This window comes from Canis aureus, chromosome 31, assembly GCF_053574225.1.
Source record: "Canis aureus isolate CA01 chromosome 31, VMU_Caureus_v.1.0, whole genome shotgun sequence".
In the NCBI taxonomy this organism is placed as follows: domain Eukaryota; kingdom Metazoa; phylum Chordata; class Mammalia; order Carnivora; family Canidae; genus Canis; species Canis aureus.
The window spans coordinates 23,976,785-23,994,845 of record NC_135641.1 but is presented as its reverse complement, the minus strand read 5'-3'; the positions used below and the strand labels follow the sequence as shown (position 1 = coordinate 23,994,845).

The 18,061-nt window shown below is 43.0% G+C and overlaps 1 protein-coding gene across 1 annotated transcript; it reads left to right on the top strand.

The window, feature by feature from the left end:
* Positions 1-6,004: 6,004 nt before the first annotated feature.
* LOC144302554 (uncharacterized) lies at positions 6,005-9,653 on the top strand. Its single transcript, XM_077880014.1, has 4 exons — positions 6,005-6,156; positions 6,451-6,680; positions 6,865-6,978; positions 8,907-9,653. The coding sequence occupies exons 2-4, from the start codon at positions 6,485-6,487 to the stop codon at positions 8,969-8,971; spliced, it is 375 nt and encodes a 124-aa protein (XP_077736140.1). The 5' UTR covers positions 6,005-6,156; positions 6,451-6,484; the 3' UTR covers positions 8,972-9,653.
* Positions 9,654-18,061: the final 8,408 nt, after the last annotated feature.

Below are 18,061 nucleotides of genomic sequence, written 5' to 3'. Positions count from 1 at the left end.
ATTGGGATATTGAAACAACAGGGCACATGATTAAGTTTCCCATAAGTATGGCTAAATATTGCCATACATTTTTTGCTTAATTGTGATTTCTAAAACATAATCTTAATTGAAATAATAAAGCATCATTACTGTGTTTTGAAAAAGAATCCAGAATATTGGAGCATGACAGCAGAGTAAGCACACCCTGGAAACTTCTGCTCCATCCCCAAATCCCTAGAAATGGCAAGAAAGGGAAAAAAAATCTTGGCTATAAAAGGAAAAAGATTTGGCTATAACTGCACTTCACCTAAGGCAACCTCAGATACTAATTTAAGTATATGTTTTGCCACTCAGGCTGTGGACTAATAGTAATGCACTTCCATTGGCAAGGAGGCCACTTCCAATAAGCAACCCTAGATTCGTATCTTTGAGAACCTGTGTCCTGGGACCACACCCAATATCAGTCAAAGAATTTCCCACAATAATTTTGGAAATGCTGGAGAAGCAAAGGAAAGGAGATGCCCAGAGATCCAGAAGTGCCTCTGTCCATAGGACATAGCCTATTAGCCTACACTTAGTCTGTAGTGCTAGAGCCTCCATGACTGTACTGAATGGCAGCCAGGGCCACTGACACTGCCAGGGATATGGCCAGAAACACAATAGCTTCTCCCTTTTACTCCCTGTCAATCTTACACAACAGTCTTGCCTTTGCAGAATCTAATTGGAGCTCATCCCGCAAGGGAGACTAGAATATGTTATTTCAGACACACAGCTTCAGGAATAAAGGGGATTATTTAAAAGTGGATATGGGGCTAAGTACCAACAGACATAATCTGACATAGGCCACAATTTCAACAAACAGAAGAATTTACACCAAGAAATCAAAGCTAATTGCCTAAAAAAGGGGGCAAAACTTAAGAATAATTGTTATATTTAGGAATATATCTATTCCTATGCCATGGCATAGATAAAAATAATTTAAATGAATATCCTCCCACAATAGGAGATGAAAATAATTTTCTCTTCCTCAAGTCATCAAGTTTGTGGTGATTTGTTATGGCAATGCTAGGAAAATAATACAGGGAATAGAGCTAGGGAAAGATTTCTTACATATGACACCAAAGCCATGATCCATTAAAGAAAACAATGGAAATTGAGATGCCTCCAAAATTAAAACTTTTGCTCTGTTAAAGACCCTGTTCAGAGGATTAAAAAAGCAAGCTGCAAACTGGGATGAAATATTTGCAAACCATATATCTGAAAAAGGATTTGTATCTAGATTGTATAAAGAACTCTCAAAATAAACCAAAAAACCCAGTTAGAGGGCAGCCTGGGTGGCTCAGGGGTTTAGTGCTGCCTTCAGCCCAGGGCGTGATCCTGGAGACGTCGGATCGAGTCCTACGTCAGGCTCCCCGCATGGAGCCTGCTTCTCCCTCTGCCTGTGTCTCTGCCTCTCTCTCTCTCTCTCTCTCTCTGTGTCTCTCATGAATAAATAAATAAAATCTTTTTTTAAAAAATCCAATTAGAAAATGGACCCAACATATATGAAAAATATTTCATAAAATAAGATATATGGATGGCAAATAAGCACATGCAAAGACGTTCAACCTTATTAACCATTAAGAAAAAGCAAATTGAAACCACCAATGAGATACCACTACACACCAACTAGGATGGCTAAAATTAAAAATATTAAATATTATAATGGTGGATAGATATTATGCATTTATCAAAAACCATGAAAAAGTGGTTTCTCTTTGATCAAAAAACACAAGGAGTGAATTCTAATATAAGCTATGGACTTTGGATGATTTTTTAAAAAATATTTTATTTATTTATCTTACAGAGAGAGCACAAACAGGGAGAGTGTCAGGCAGAGGGAGAGGGAGAAGCTAAGCACGGAGCCTGATGCAGGCCTTGATCCCAGGACCCTGGGATCATGACCTGAGCCAAAGGCAGATGCTTAACCAACTGAGCCACCTAAGTATCACTGAATGATTTTTTTTTAAAGGTCGGAAAAATAAAGAGCACAAATTTTTTTAACATAAAAAAATAGTGAAATACTAAATTTGGAAAAGAACATGATAAAAATAGATCACTCATAATCTGCCAGTAGAAATGGAAAATGGTACAGCCACTCTGGAAAATAGTTAAGCAGTTTCTTAAGAAATTAAACAGCAGCCACACTCCCATGCATTCATCCCCCCAAAATACCTACACATAAAAACTTGAATATACTTGTACATATATATCTTTGCTCATTAGTGTAAGTAAATACTTATGATAAACACGTAGATGTGGAATTGCAGGATCAAGATGTACGCACATCTTAACTCTCTCTTTCTCTCTCCCTCCTTAAAAAAATAAAAAATAAATAAATATTTGACATTCTATTAGATTTTTAAGTATCTTATTTTAATTTGTATCTCTTGATTATGCATGAGGTTATATTTTTATATATTTATTAGTTATATGTATTTCCTTTACTGCGTATTGTGCTGTTCATTTTGTCCATTTTTTTTCTATTGAGTTATTTTTATTAACTTTTAAAAGTTTTTTGTATATCAAGGAGATTAGTCCTTCATTATATGTTTTGAAAATGTATCTTTTGCCTTTTAAAAAGTATGTTATACAAAAATTTTTCGCTACCTGTTTAACCTAATTTTTAACATGTTCCTTTTGTTTTCTGGACTTTGTGTTTTGCCTAAAGATTCCGCCCATTCCAAAATTATTCTTTAAAATATTTTTTTCTAGAATGTTTATGATTTCTTTTTCCTTTAATTCACTGACCAACTTATAATTATTTTGTCAAATGAACAAAGATCACTTACACAGTTAATCAGAGGCTGTTTAGCCAAAGCTTACTATTCTAAGGGAGTCATTACTGTCACCTTTTCATTCCAGTAGAGACTAGAAGAGGGTTGAAAGGACAGTGAACTTTTACATACTGAAAAGAAGAACTCTTAAGACAGTCCTTGGAAGAGTTTTTTTAGGTGGGATTTTCTGATTCTCATAGCGTGGGACTTTGGAAGTGAGAGAAGTGTTATGATTGACTTTCAGATACATTTGTCAGTCTTTGATTGGACCATTACCTACTGGTATGTAAGTGGAGGCTCTCCAGCCTGGGTAGGGTCATCTGGGCTTTCCTGCTTCAACTGGAAGAAAATATGCTCCTCAGCTTTAGAGTTTCACATAAGCAGTTCCTCATGTTTTAAAAAATGAAGTAAAATCCAGCTTCATTTTATATATATATATATATATATATATATATATATATATATATACACACACTTTTGGTGAACCCAACACACATCTTAATGCATATTTATTTTTTTCAATTCTAATTTTCATACATTCACTTTTCAAATGCTTTGGGGGGTATTTCAGGAATCTCTACTCTGCTGCTCACCGTATATGTTTATTCATCAGGAATATGTATCCTCTTGACAACCAAGTGCAGCATGATCCAAAGCTGTAAGACATGACTATTAAAGTCATACCTGAAAGTTTATTTATTTATAAAGCCTGATACTAAAGGAAATATGTAATTAGGAGACTGTGTTTCCTTTTTTTAAAGATTTTATTTATTTATTCATGAGACACACACACACACACACACACAGAGAAGCAGAGACCCAGACAGAGGGAGAAGCAGGCTCCTCGACATGGGACTCGATCCTGGGTCCCCAGGGTCACGCCCCAGGCCAAAGGCGGTGCTAAACCGCTGAGCCACCCAGGCTGCCCAAGACTGTGTTTTCTAAAACTTTCTATCCTTGTACTGTGACATGAAGCCTGACATACAAGAGGACTTCATATATGTGGGCTGAGTACAGAAATGCTGGTGTGGCAATGAGAACTGTGGATCAAGAGTTAGAAGACCTGGACTCTTGTCCCTGCTTCCCTGCAGGCTGGTTGGGGGACCATGGCACAAATTAACAGACTGTTAGCCAGGAAATGGCCTCCATTATCAGTAACTGTAATTCCTGCCCTTCCTTGAAGCAAGGAGTTACCACATGACAAAGTTTTCACCTATAGAATATGAGAGAAGGTGACGTGTGCTACCTCCAGGCTGTGTGTTAAAATATTGCACGTGTGATTCTCCAATTTCTTCTCTACCTAGGTACTGGAATGCAGATATGCCTGTGACTCAGTGTTTTGGGGGAAGGGTTTGGGGATTGGTTGTTTTTCATAGAACTACATATTTCTTTCTTATTCCAAGCTTATTGAGAAATGACTGACAAATATATATTTTTAAAGATTTATTTATTTATTGGGGGGAGAGAGAGAGAGAAAGAAAGAATAAGAGGGGTGAGGAGCAGAGGAAGAAGAGGACTCCCTGCTGAGCAGGGAGCCCAAAACTGGGTTTGACCCTAGGACCCTGAGATCATGACCTGACCCAAAGGCAGGTACTTAACCAACTGAGCCACCCAGGTGCTCCTATAATTGTGTATATTTAAAGTGCACAGTACTATGATTTGATATACATACACACTGTGAAATTATTACCAAGATGGAATTAATTAATACCTTCATTGCCTGACAAAATTTTTCTTTTGTGGGGGGGTGAGAATGCTTAAGATCTATTCTTAGCAACTTGCGAGTATACAATATGTATCATTAACTATGTGCCTGTGACCCAGTTTTGACCATACAGACAAAGATGATGTCGAGGGGGATGGTGTGAAACCCACATGGAAGAAGCCTGGGAATCCTGAATGTGCGGAGTAGGGCAGGCTTCCCAGCGATCCTGCACTATTCCGTGAGACAGAAATAAATGCATTGTTTGACTCACTGGACTGTTGCTCCGTGTTGCAGCAGCTTCTAACCCACAGGCCACGCGGTATTCCACAAAGACAAGAGTACTGCAGTCCAACAGTTGGGGACATGAAGGGGTTAATAAGAGTTTGCAGGTTTCCTTCCTGTAGGAATTCTGGCTACGTGCTTTCTTTTTTCCTATATTGCAAATTGAAGGAGAAAATTGCTGATTTCTTGCATTCTCTTCCTGGTTCTGAAAAACAAATCTGAAAAAAAAAATGCTGATCTCGACGATTTCTATTTTCTCTGAATATTGCATAATGCACAGCGAGGGTTTCATGTGCATTTGGGACACACCAAACTTTATAGAATCACGCAGCCTTCAGCCCAGTCACAGCAGTCACAGCAGGTTACCTCACGGGGACAACAGGCTGTATTATAAAACCATGGAGAATAATGGTCCCAAAAGGTTTAGGTCCTGTTTATCTCATTGTGCTGTATTCTTTCTCATCTAGACAAATGGAAAGATGACAAACGTTTGACCCAGAGAAGAGTCATTCTTTTTTTTTTTTTTTCTCCTTTTAAAAAGCTTTAAAAATGTTGGTCTATTTCTGTAGTGGGCACATGGCTAGTCAATGGTCAAAGTGTTTTTTTTTTCTTAAGATTTTATTTATTTATTCACGAGACAGAGAGAGAGGCAGAGACACAGGCAGAGGGAGAAGCAGGCTCCACGCAGGGAGCCCGATGCGGGACTCGATCCCAGGACCCCGGGATCACGCCCTGAGCCGAAGGCAGATGCTCCACCGCTGAGCCACCCAGGTGCCCCTAAAATTAATTTTAAAACTAAAAAACCTAAACGTAAATTTCTCATAGGTCAACACGGCCCCAACCCTCCCCGAAACGGAATAGCCTCGGCCCCACAGCGACGCCGCGGCGGGCTGCACCACAGCCAGCTCACCCGCCCGCGCCGTAGAGCCCGCCGGGGCGTGGCCTCCTCCGGCCTCCGTACGCAGGCCCGGCGCTCGCGCAGGCGCGTGAACAGTCCCGGGGTTCGCGGGCGTCCGCACTAGGTCCCGGCGCAGGCGCTGGTACTAGCGGAGCAGCCCCGGGGGTTTTCGGCGCTCGCGCAGGCGCGTGGGGAGCAGCCCGGGTCCCGGCGCTCGCGCAGGCGCGTGGGGAGCAGCCGCGGGTCCCGGAGCTCGCGCAGGCGCGCGAGGAGCAGCCCCCACCCCCCGCCCGGGTCCCGGCGCTCGCGCAGGCGCGTGGGGAGCAGCCCCGGAGCTGGCGGCCGTGTGTGCCCAGAGCCGGACGGGGAGCCGCTCCCCGCTCGTCCGCGGCGCGCAGGGGCGTGGGGGGCGGCGGCCCCGCGGGCAGGCCCCTGGGAGGCGGTCCCGGTGCTCCCCCCGGCCGGCCGGGGTGCAGGTCCGCAGGGCGCTCAGGGTGGGCCGGGCCGTCGGCGCCCCCGCGGCCTGCGCGGGGACGGAGGCGGCGCCGTGGTCCGGGGAGGGGCCCCGCGCGTCCTCAGGCGCCCGCACCGCGCCTGCGCGCGCACCTCGCGGCCGCCCCGGGACGCTGGCTCGGTCCGGGCGTCCAGAGGCTCCGGGGAGAGTCGGAGGAGCCGCGGCCGACGAGTCCTCTTACTGTTCTTTCCTCGTTCTTGTTTGTTTGTTTTGGGGGGTACAAAGAAGGTTATTTTATTATTATTTTTTAATTTAGTTTGCCAACGTCTCCCATCAAGTGGCACGCTCACATGCCCTCATCACGCCTGAACACAAGGGCTTCGTGGCCTCAGTGCCCCACGCAAGGCCGAGGGGTGGGCGTGGGGGTGGGCGTGGGCCGGGGACCCCAGGGCCACCCGCTGCAAAGCCAGGCGTGGGGCCGTCCCCCAGGCTGGGGGACGATGCTGCACCTGAGAGACCTGACAGCCGGTCCCAGCCACTCCACAGGTAAGTGGCACCTGGGGCAAAATGATGACCAGGCACTGGTGGCTGCTTTCCCCTCTCCTGTGGGCCCAGCGGGAGGGGACGGGGACCCTCAGCCAGGCACAGGGCTGGCGCAGAGGACCTCACACACTCGGCCACGGGTAGACTGCAGCATTTCGGGGTCATCTGGGCCATCCCCTGCCTTCAGGAAGGATCTGCCTAAGCCTGGAGAGAGATGATCCTCCCAGCGCTGACAGTCCCCGGATGCCACCTCCCTGCTGGCGACTGTCAAGTGCCTGTGGCCTTCCTGGCAATTCCACAGGTAAGAGAGGAGGCCTCCACTTTAGGGCAATGTTTTCCTAATGTCTTAAGATAGAAAGTTTACATCTTGACCCAGTGTATAGGCAAACACATATTAAAACAGGTTTTACACAGAACATTATCCTCAGAGATAGGAGTGAGCTTGTCTTGATTAGCGCTGAATAATGTCTACAGCTGTTGGATTACTGTATTGTACCCTTGAGACTAATAAAGCACTGTATGTTAACTACACTGGAATTAAAATTTTTTTAATTAAACTAAAAATGAAATTAAATTTAAAAAAGCATATTACCCTCCTTACGAGTGATGCCCTTAAGAGTTTGAATTGTGTAATTGCAATAAAAAAGTTTTCTTAAAGATTTTATTTCACAGAGAGAGAGAGCACAAGCAGGACATAGTGGCAGAGGGAGAAGGTGAAGCAGGCTCTCCACTGAGCAGGGAGCCTGATGCAGGGCTCCATCCCAGAACCCTGGGATCATGACCTGAGCCGAAGACCCACTTAACTGACTGAGCCACCCAAGTATCCCTAATTTCATTTTTTTCTAATGCTGTCCTATACATACTGAGTTGATTTTTTTGGCCTACTAATGGTTTAAAACCCATAGTTTAAAAAAAGCACCCTTCTAGGGTAGGGCAAAAGGAGAAAGAAAATAAAGAGAACCAGAAGGAAAATGGTAGGGACTCGGGAAAGGCAGAACAGAGAAAGAAGACAAGGACAGAGTGCAGAAGGTGTTTTGTGGGAGGTCCCATAGGTGCCTGCCACGATGTCCCTTCCAGGGCATGGGCTCTAGCATACAATACCATCCCACTCTGTGCCCTTGGGGTTATGTCTCCCATAAGACCCTGGGTCAGTCGGTGGCAAGACAAAATCTTTTTCACTCTGGAAGCCCCGCAGCTCCCAGGAAAGGAGCTCTTAAATCAGGCACAACCTTAGAGAATAGGCCTTAGTCAAAATTTTTCATTCTCTAGGGATGAAAATGCCTTGAAGGGGTCAACCAGTCAGTGATTATTTGGCACAGTCAGGATTTTGCCCAGTGGGTCACAAGCATCAGTTTTTCATCTATAGTGAAGATAACCATATCTATTTTAGAGAGTGAGAGGATTAACACTATGTGCATCAAGAACATTAACATGCCTGGCACATCATAGCAGTTCAATAAATAGCACCTGCTATTATTGTTAGTAGTAACAAGAATTTATTTATTTATTTTTTGAATTTAAAATATATATATTATATCTCAAAACAGCACTGGCCACTTCAGGTATTCTCCAGTCACTAACTTTTTGGGGAGATTTGGCTGCCAATGTCTTCACCCTAGACAAAACGGAAATCCTCATAGACACTTAAGGAAATGACCTTAGAAATAAAAAGAGAAAATATGTGCGTACATAAATCAGCAAAAAACGAATTCAAGCACTTAGACCTTAACAAATGTTCATATTGGCTACACCAGCATTTTAAGTTGGTGTACATTTTTGAAAAATTAATAGAATAATCTTACTTCCCCCAGTGATTTCGGTCAGTGTTTTGGGAAAGACATAATATGAACAAGCTCTAGCTACTCCTAGTCTATGTGCCAAAATAAATGCAGAGTACCAAATAAATAGAGATGGATAATATAAATGGGAATGGTGGACCAGAAAAACTCATGATGGTAAGAACTCAAGAGCATTCTCTCTTCAAACAATCTTCAAAACTCAAAATTTGTAAATATAAACATTTTAGGGAATTTAGTTTTAGTGCTTAATGTTTAGAATACTGGGTTGTTTTACTTTATAAAAGTTAAATGAATCTATTAGTAAGCAAATTCAGTAGGGAGTTTGAATTACATTGAACAGAAAATACTTTTCTGAAAACTACAGACATCCACGAAATCTTAAGATCAGTGATCTTGCTCTAAGTTTGTCCTTTCCCTTCTTGTCCACTAGATGGCGGATTGGAACCACTCTGGATCCTGCTAACATCTTGGCATCTCTTCCTGCACAGATTTTAAATGGTCAAACTTTTTTTTTTTTTGGTTCCTTCCAGATTTCGCTCTCATCTCAAGCAAAAGCAAGGTACATTTTGTGAAAATGTTAGGACACTATCTAGCATACAGACAGAGTTATTTTGACTGTGAGAGCTGGAGCTTCCTTAAAGAAGCTTCTTGTTCCTTGTCAGAGGGCCTGAGCTTTCTCTTGTCCCTTTGGGGGAACATTGGACGGTACGATTGTGCTAACATGAATGAAAGTACCTGAACTGCATCTCATTCAGTCTTCACAGAGAGACTATAAGGTGTCACCTCTATTTTGTGAAATACAAAATTAAGAACTTAAGTCACGTTGAAGGTAAATTATTTTGTCTAGAGGGACAGAACTGAGTTTGAGCCTGGAACTCTAGGACTTCAAGCACTTGTGCTCCTGTCACCTACGTTGTGCTGTTACCTGGTGGCTGTTAAACCACAGGGCTAATTTCTGTCTCCTCTGCCCCACTAGCAACCTAGATGTCAAAAGAAGAGGAGTCTCAGGATTAGTCTAGATTGTTAGGTTGAATCAGTGCCTTTTGCAAAGTTTTCCTCTGTGAACTAGAATTTAAATTTGTACAGATACACTTATATATCTCTGAAAATTTTTTTCCTTCTCAAACTAATCTAAGACCAAAAGGAATCACAGTTACTAATAAACATCAAGAGAGAACTGGTGTCTTTTTTATGTAAAAAAAAAAAAAAAAAAAGGTAAGAAAATCAATCAACATGAAGTCTCAAAATGTTTTCTGTTTCTTTTAAAGAAAATACAATATTTACCTGCACATGCAATTTTTGGATGCTTCACAAAAAAGCTTGTTGTGCTCAGTAGTTGAGTGTCTGCCTTCGGCTCAGGTCATGATCCTGGGATCTTGGGATCGAGCCCCACATTGGGCTCCCTGGTCAGCGAGGAGTCTGCTTCTTTCTCTCCCTTCTGCTCGTGCTGTCCCTCACAAATATATAAATGAAATCTAAACAAAAAACAAAAACAAAAAACAACTAATTTCAGGCTGAAAGGAAAAAAAAATCACTCAAAATGAAGCCAATTTTATTTTTTTTTTAAGATTTTATTTTTTCATTCATGAGAGACAGAGAAAGAGACATAGGCAGAGGGAGAAGCAGGCTCCAAGCAGGGAGCCCAATGTGGGACTTGACCCCGAGACCCCAGGATTGTGTCCTGAGCTGGAAGGCAGACACCCAACTGCTGAGCCACCCAGCCATCCCAAAATGAAGTGAATTTCAATTTATTTTACACACACACACACATTTAAGTAAATATTAAAGAAGTAAGGCCACCATACACATAAAACACTGTCTACTTAAATGTATGTTTTGATCTTTTTTTTCTCTCATATATTCAGAAGGTGTTTCTGTAGTCTTGGCTTATTTGGCCCTGGCATCCTCTCCCACTTACCCACCTACCATGCCTTGATTCTGAGTCTGTCCAAGTTGTGACAGCTAGTTCTGTTAATATGGACGGCAGCAGTATCAGTGAGCCTTCCATTCCCCATTCTTCCATGTGTGCACCAAGGAAATAGAAATGAGCCCAAACTCTATAAGTCAGTGGGGAAACACACATCTCCAGAACATTATTTGTTCAGGTGTTTTCCAGGCAATGAGAATAACACCAGGTCTCAAGCCCCAGTGGCTCTCTCCACTGCCTATACCAGCATAAAAACCAAACACTTCAGCCTGATATTTAAGGCTACCTTCCTCCTTCTCATTCTCATTTCCTTCCACTCCATCAATGAACCTCTCAGGCAAGGCTCCAAATCACCACTGAAAATGCTTAGAGGCAGGGAAGTAATTTTCAAAGGTTCCTGGGTCTACTCTTTTTTTCTTTTTTTTTTAAGATTTTATTTATTTATTCCTGAGAGACATAGAGAGAGAGAGAAGCAGAGACACAGGCAGAGGGTGAAGCAGGCTCCATGCAGGGAGCCTGATGTGGGACTCGATCCCGGGACTCCAGGATCACGCCCTGGGCCAAAGGCAGGCGCTAAACCACTGAGCCACGCAGGGATCCCCGTACTCTTAATTATCTGTGCAACTGGCACGAATTGTCTTGCTGCTACAATGGGCCTGCAGCCTTCATATCCCGGCCTCATGCTCTGATGTTTGCCCAAACTGGGTCTTTGCCTTGTATCCTGCACACCATGCAGCCCCTGCAAACCTGCCTGCTGCCAGAGCCCTTCCCTGGTGGGCCTGATCTTTCCCCCAGTCTCCGGAAACCTCCCAAATCATAGGTGGTCAGGCTGCAAACATAGTTGTCCCAAACCAGTGTCTGCCTCCCTCCTTGATTTATCATGCTGATGTGTTTCCCCCCATCAGGCTACACTCTTCCCTCCCCAAACCCATCTGCATCTGTAACTCCCTCTGGCACAAGACTCCTTCCACTTGGCTGTCTCCAGAAGCCCTGTCTCCACATCTCTTGGCGGCTGCCAGTATCCTTGTCACTGGGTTCCGTGTATACCTTGCCCAGAGTGTACAAGGTTATTAAACTCAGCAATCCCAAGGATTAAATGTGGAATAGGAATGAACTGGGGTGATAATCTGGTCCTTGTTAGAGCTTTGTAAAATGCTAGACATAAGGTCCTGATATTCCTGATCCTGAAACCTCCTTTCCCCATTGCTTGATGCTTTTGAGTCTACATTCTGTCCCAGAAGTCTCATCTCCTCTCAGGGACCAGCCCAAGGCCTTGCTACTACCCACTCACAGAGTGCACTGAGGGCCCCTGCGAATTCCTAGAGCCCTCGCTGTTGGCATTGGTCTTGGTGACTTTTCCAGATCCTCCTTGGTGAGCCAGACTCAGAGGAGACCTGGTTCTTATAAAAGAAGGGGCTGGACAGTGCTCTAGGCCTGTCTTTCAGGTCCAAAGTTTTATGTGTATTGACTTTTTCCTTCTTATTTAAACTTTATGTTTTGCTTTTATTTTTTTTTTAAAGGGAGGGAGAGGGAGAGAGACAATCTTAAGCAGGCACCATGCCCAGTGTGGAACCCGACACAGGGCTCTATCTCAACAACCCTGAGATCATGACCTGAGCCAAAATTAAGAGTCAGACATTTAACTGACTAAGCCACCTAGGTGCCCCCAGACTTTATGCTTTTAATTCCCATCACAACTTAGAGCATAGTGCCAGGCTCTCAGAGATCCTATAAATGTATTTCTGAATTGGTAACCGAATAACAGGTTTGTCTTACTGATAGGGTAAAGCGATTTTCCACTTTGTTGTTAAGTTTATTTTTGTTTTTTTTATTTTATTTTATTGTTTTCAGCATAAGTGTAGTCTTTAATTTCAGCTATTGTACCCATCTTGCCACCCACCTCCCCTCTGATAACCATAGGTTTGTACTCTATAGTTAAGAGTCAGTTCCTTGATTTGTCTTTTTTTCTTTGCTTGTTTTGTTTCCTAAGTTCCACATAAGAGTGCAATCATAGGGTATTTGTCTTCTGAGTTACTTCACTTGGCATTATACTCTAGTTCCATCCATGTTGTTGCAAATGGCAAGATTTCATTCTTTTTTATAGGTGAATAATATTGCATTGTATATACATATATCACATTTTCTTTATCCATTCATCTATTGATGGATACTTGGACTGCATCCAAATTTGGCTATTATAAATAATATTGCAGTAAACATAGAGATGCATGTATCCCTTTGAATTAGTGTTTTTGCATTTTTGGGGGTAAATACTGAGTAACAGTTACAGCGTAGTTCTATTTTTAACTTAAGGAACCTCCATCCTGTTTCCTACAGTGGCTGTACCAGTTTGCATTCCCACCAACAATGCACGAGGGCTCCTTTCTTTCCACATCCCTGCCAACACTTGTTTCTTGTGTTTTTTATTTTAGTCACTGTGACAGGTGTGAGGTGGTATTTTGTAGTTTTGATTTGCATTTCCCTAGCAATAAGTGATGTTAAGCATCTTTTCATGTGTCTGTTACCCATCTGTATGTCTTCTTTGGAGAAATGTCTGTTCATGTCTTCTGCCTATTTTCTTATTGGAGTATTTATTTTCGAGTGTTAAGTTGTATCAGTTCTTTATATATTTCACTTTGGAAACTCCTAGGTTGATATTTTCTTTCCCATCTCATAACAACTGTATTGTTTCCTGGAAGAAATTTAGTTAGAATATTAAAGTGTAGACAAAGGCCAGTAACCAAAACCTCTATGTTCTACAAATAAAGATTCCCAGGCACCAAACCTAGAGATTCTGAATCAGTAGGTTGGGTGGAAATCAGTGCTTGTGACAAGCCCCTCAAGTGATTCGGAAGCTATAGGTCTGAGTTACCCTTTTAAGAAACATCACTCTAAGAAGTAAGGATTTTTAGGACAATGCAGAGAGCAGAAATTTCTTTCTGGTGGCAGCAAGTGATGTTTTCTTTCATTGTGGGGAAGGTTGGGAATTCTCCTTGAGAGCTGGAGCCCTGAAGGCAGAGTGCCCAATGCTAGTTTCTGTGTGTTGGCAGGTTGAACTTTCAGCAGCACAGTAGCTAGAACAGCCCATGCTGTTGGACTCATATAGCCTCTGTAGCTACTCCATTCATGACCTTATTGTGCCAACACTAGGGTGACCAAAGGCAGAGACTGGCTGAGGATAACTGGAAGAGTCATTGGTTGATTAGTGCCTGTCCTACGGGTGATGCTTTCTTCTGAGTATTAACATAGGTTACAAAAATGTTCACATTCCACGCCCACTATCTTGGTCCACTAGCCACATGCCTCTTTCCCACAAACCTTCATCCTCAATCTTCCAGTGTTTTCTTTTTTCAAGTCCCTGACCAACTGGCCAACCTGTTCACCATTGCCCACAAGCCTCTGTGCATCCTTGCCTTGGCCCATTTCTCTTTCTTCAAGTAGATGACTTGATGTACTGCCGGATACCATCCTTAGGAGGATACTCTTCACAGTAATCCCTGAGGGACCCCTAACTGAGGCTGCACTACAGTAGCTATCCATTTTTGTCTCACACCCACATACCAACTGATCTAAGAACCACACAGCCTTTTTCCTCCTCTGTCAGCTAGTCATAGGAGCCCTCCATGTAGTCTATGAAGGGCTGTCTCTAGGGTGGCCCCATGATCCCTTCCTCCAGGTGTTCACTGTCATGGGTAATCCCCTTCCCTTCAGTGAGGCAAGTCCTGTGACTTGATTCTATGAGTGGAATATGGTGAAGATGAGGAGATGTACATGAGTAATAAGTGTACTTGATACACTATATAAGATTGTAACACCCGTCTTGCAAGGACACTCCCTTGTGCCTTAAACCGTTTGTTGTGAAGAACAAGTGGCCATGTTATGAGCTGCTACATGGAAAGGGACATGTGACAAGGAACTGAATCAGGGGTCTCTGGCTAAGAGCCAACAAGAAGATAAACCCCTCAGTGTGGCAGTCTGCAAGGAAGTTGATTCTGACAATAACCACACAAGGCTGGAAGTGAATCTCCCCAGCTGATGCTCAGATAATAATACCACAGTCCCAGTCAATGCCTTGATTACAGCTTTGTGAAAACACGAAGAAAAGGACCCAGTTAAGTTACATTCTAAGTGCTGACTCACAAAAACTGTGAAATAATAAATATGTGTTGTTTTAAGCTGCTAAGTTTATAGTAATACTTTTATGCAGCAATAGAAACCTACTACACAGCCAGAAATATGATCTGAGAGAGAGGCACTGGTACAGAATGATAGGGGACATGGGAGCCTGGGCCACTTGCTCGTGCAGGTTTCCTGTATTCTCTGTCCCTGTGCATTGCTGTCTCCAGAGTTACCACTTCTATCTTATGATGGAATGGTGCTAGTTCCTCCCAACCTTGGTAAATTTGACAGAACCCAGCTCCTGGTGAGTAAATTTCGACATGTCGTCACTTAAGGCCCCTTATTTAGGTGCTTAATCCATACCAGGGCTCTGTAGCACATGGGGATCTTTTCTCCAAATGATTCTCTGCTGCGGATCACATAGATTTGCATCAGAACCCCGGGGCTTTGTGTTGTACTTCCACTCTTCTCCATGTGACATCTTTTCTCACCACAGATAACTCTAATACCAAGGAGTACCTGGTTGTATAGCCCACTGATGGTACTGCCCAAGCAGCAGTGATACTTGCACGTCAGCCTGGATCTGCTGGCAATTCTCCTTGTCACCAAGTAAATAAGTAAGAGCAGTATTTCTAAATATGGAATGTGCTGCCTCCAGAAAACCAAAAGGATTTCCAGGCATTGTGTGAGAGTTCTTCTTCATTGTGTGAGACGTGAGTTAATAATCTGGCCTAATTTGGTAGTAATGGGAGCATATGTCCCAACTTGCACCAAACCACCGGATCCCAAATAACTTCCCTGATGTGGTGAGCCCCTGAAGTGTCATGTAGCCTTTTCTCTGTCCTCTCCCTTGCATGTCTTACCCAGTCCTCCAGTATATTTGCCACTTTTTGCTCATCTCATCATTAATATAATAGAGGAATGTGGTTTTTTTTTTGTTTTGTTTTTGTTTGTTTTTTTTTTTTGCATGATGTCCAGATGGTCCAGGTCCTTAAGACTATATTGTAGGAGAGGGCATATTTAACATAGCTCAAAGGCAACACTGTGAATGTATACTGTGCCCTAAGCCATGCAAATGTAAACTGCTCTGATCACCCTTCCTAATGAGATTTGATAAGAATATACTTATGAGATTGATATTGTATACTTTGTATCCAAGGCCATTTTAATGTGATCTAGCAAAGATACTTTATCTGGCTCATAACTGCAGTTGGGGGGCGACTACTTGGTTAGTGTATGGTAACCCACTGTTATCCTCCAGGATACACTTAGCATTTAACTTCATACTGATTAATGGAATGGGCCTATGATGAGGACCACCATTCCTGCCTACGTATTTAAGGGTAGCACTAGTATCTGCCCTATCTCTTCATATGATACTGTTGTTTATTTACTGTCTTCACTGAGAAGGGCAGAATGATTTCACAAGATCCTTCTTGGCATTCTCCACTATGACAGCCTGACTCCATAGGTCAAGGAACCAACGTGGCTTCTGCCAGTACCTAAGCTTGGCCATTCCATTATTCCTTTGGGAACCAGGGAAATTACCAGCAGAGGAGTGTGTGGAGGAGGGGGTCCTACCATAAACCACACCTGAGTCAGAACTCCATTTACTACCCTATCCCTTATGCACCCGCTCCTGAGAGAGAAGATATGAGGATGCTTTGGATCCCTGGATATCTCAACTCAGACCGTGTATCCAACAGTCCTTGAAAGGTTTTGTATTTCTCTTTCCTTCAGAGTACAGTTTTATGAGTAAAAGGCTTTGGAGAAGGACTAAGGAAATCACTACCTTATTTTTTTTTTTTTTTTTTTTTTGCCACGGTGTTTGCAGGGTTCTTTTTCATGAGCTTTTCTGTCAGTGGGATTTAGGTTGGAAAACTGGCACAGGTCTGAAAACTGAGAAAGTGACCAAGACTTTTTATTGTCAGGTCTGTGGTCAGTATCTTGGTCATCCATCTTGGATTTACTTTGGTTCTGTAGATTGAGCAATACTCTCATTTGCTGTTCATCTGTCATGTCTCTCAGGATGCCATGCTGTATTAACCACCTCCCTAGCTCTCTGTGAGTCCGACCTCTCTGACATTGCCACTCATGATAATAATTATACCTGCCTTGCTTTTGAGAGTTAAGTATTGCCATCTGGCTACTATTCTGGAATTCTGTTGTCCCCACAACTACTAGAAAACCCTTTTCCATCCTAACATCTCCTACCAGTGGCCTTGGCCTATAGATGACCACCCACCACTGAGTTTATTAAGAATATTGGAGCACCCCCATCAGCACATTCCTTGTCACTTTGGACAAGAACACTGTATCCTAAGAACAGAGGAGGTTAGTAGCTTTTTAGTCTTGCGCAGTATACTCTAATCGAGTGTCTTGCTTTCTTCCCTCAGTGCTTGTGACTGCGGGGCATTTCTACTTAGTGTGGGTCGTTGCTTTTCCCAAGTTTCTAAGGGACAACCAAATACTATCACCTGGACTCTGCCAAGATATTAAATCCCATGTCACAGGTTTTTCTCCCTTTTTCATCCAGTGCAGTCCCATATATGCTCCTGCTTGGTCAGTCAGGTTGTCACCCAGTCCTGTAGATCTCTCAGCAAGTAGTCCTTTTCTACGATTAGCCAGCCAGCCCAGCATTTCTTCATACTCGCTATAGCTCTGGTGGCCGGGAATGGAGAGAGGGGTAGACTGTTGTGGGGGTAAGGAGGGATATGTTAGAAGGCAGATCTACATCAAGTTCTAATTTAACAGGGAAGAAAAGCATCAGCCTAATTTAACAGGGAAGAATGGCCTACTTCTGTCATCAACAGCATTCAAGGAAACGTAGATTTAAGGTTTTCAAATGCATCAACCCAGATAACCCTATTTCAAGTCTCAATATCCCTTTTTTTTTTCTAATGAGGACCTTGACCTTGGTGTCACAAGCTTTAGTTAAAAGACAAAAAAGAAAAAAAAAGACAAATGAAAAAACATGTACAATTAACAAGAATATCATGTTGAGCTTGCACCAAACAAAATTTATAGTCAATCCTTTGGAGAAGACCCAGATCAACCTTATGGTTGGAAAAGCCCCACAGCAAAAGCAGCATTTCAAATGGGACAGATTTCAGTTAAGATGTAGGAAAATCTCAGAGCTTAAAAAAAAAAAAAAGGTAAACTTGAAAAGGGAGTCCTCAGACTTGCCTGGAGCCCCCGGGACGTGTATCATGGTGGGGTTAAACATTATTTCAATCTTTTATTTATCTTAAGATTTTTATTTTATTTATTGGAGACAGAGGGAGAAGCAGGCTCCATGCAGGACTCGATCCCGCGTCTCCAGGGTCACGCCCTGGGCTGAAGGCGGCCCTGAACCGCTGAGCCACCGGGGCTGCCCTTATTTCAATCTTTTAATTGTTATTGGGCGTGTGCTTCCCCGTATTTCTGGGCAGTGCTCTGGGATTAGATGACCGTTAGCTGCATGCCAAGGTGCTCCCTCTCACCAACGGGCAGAAGCAGTAATACAGGTCGTAAGCCATATGCGCGCTCAAAAGGGCGAA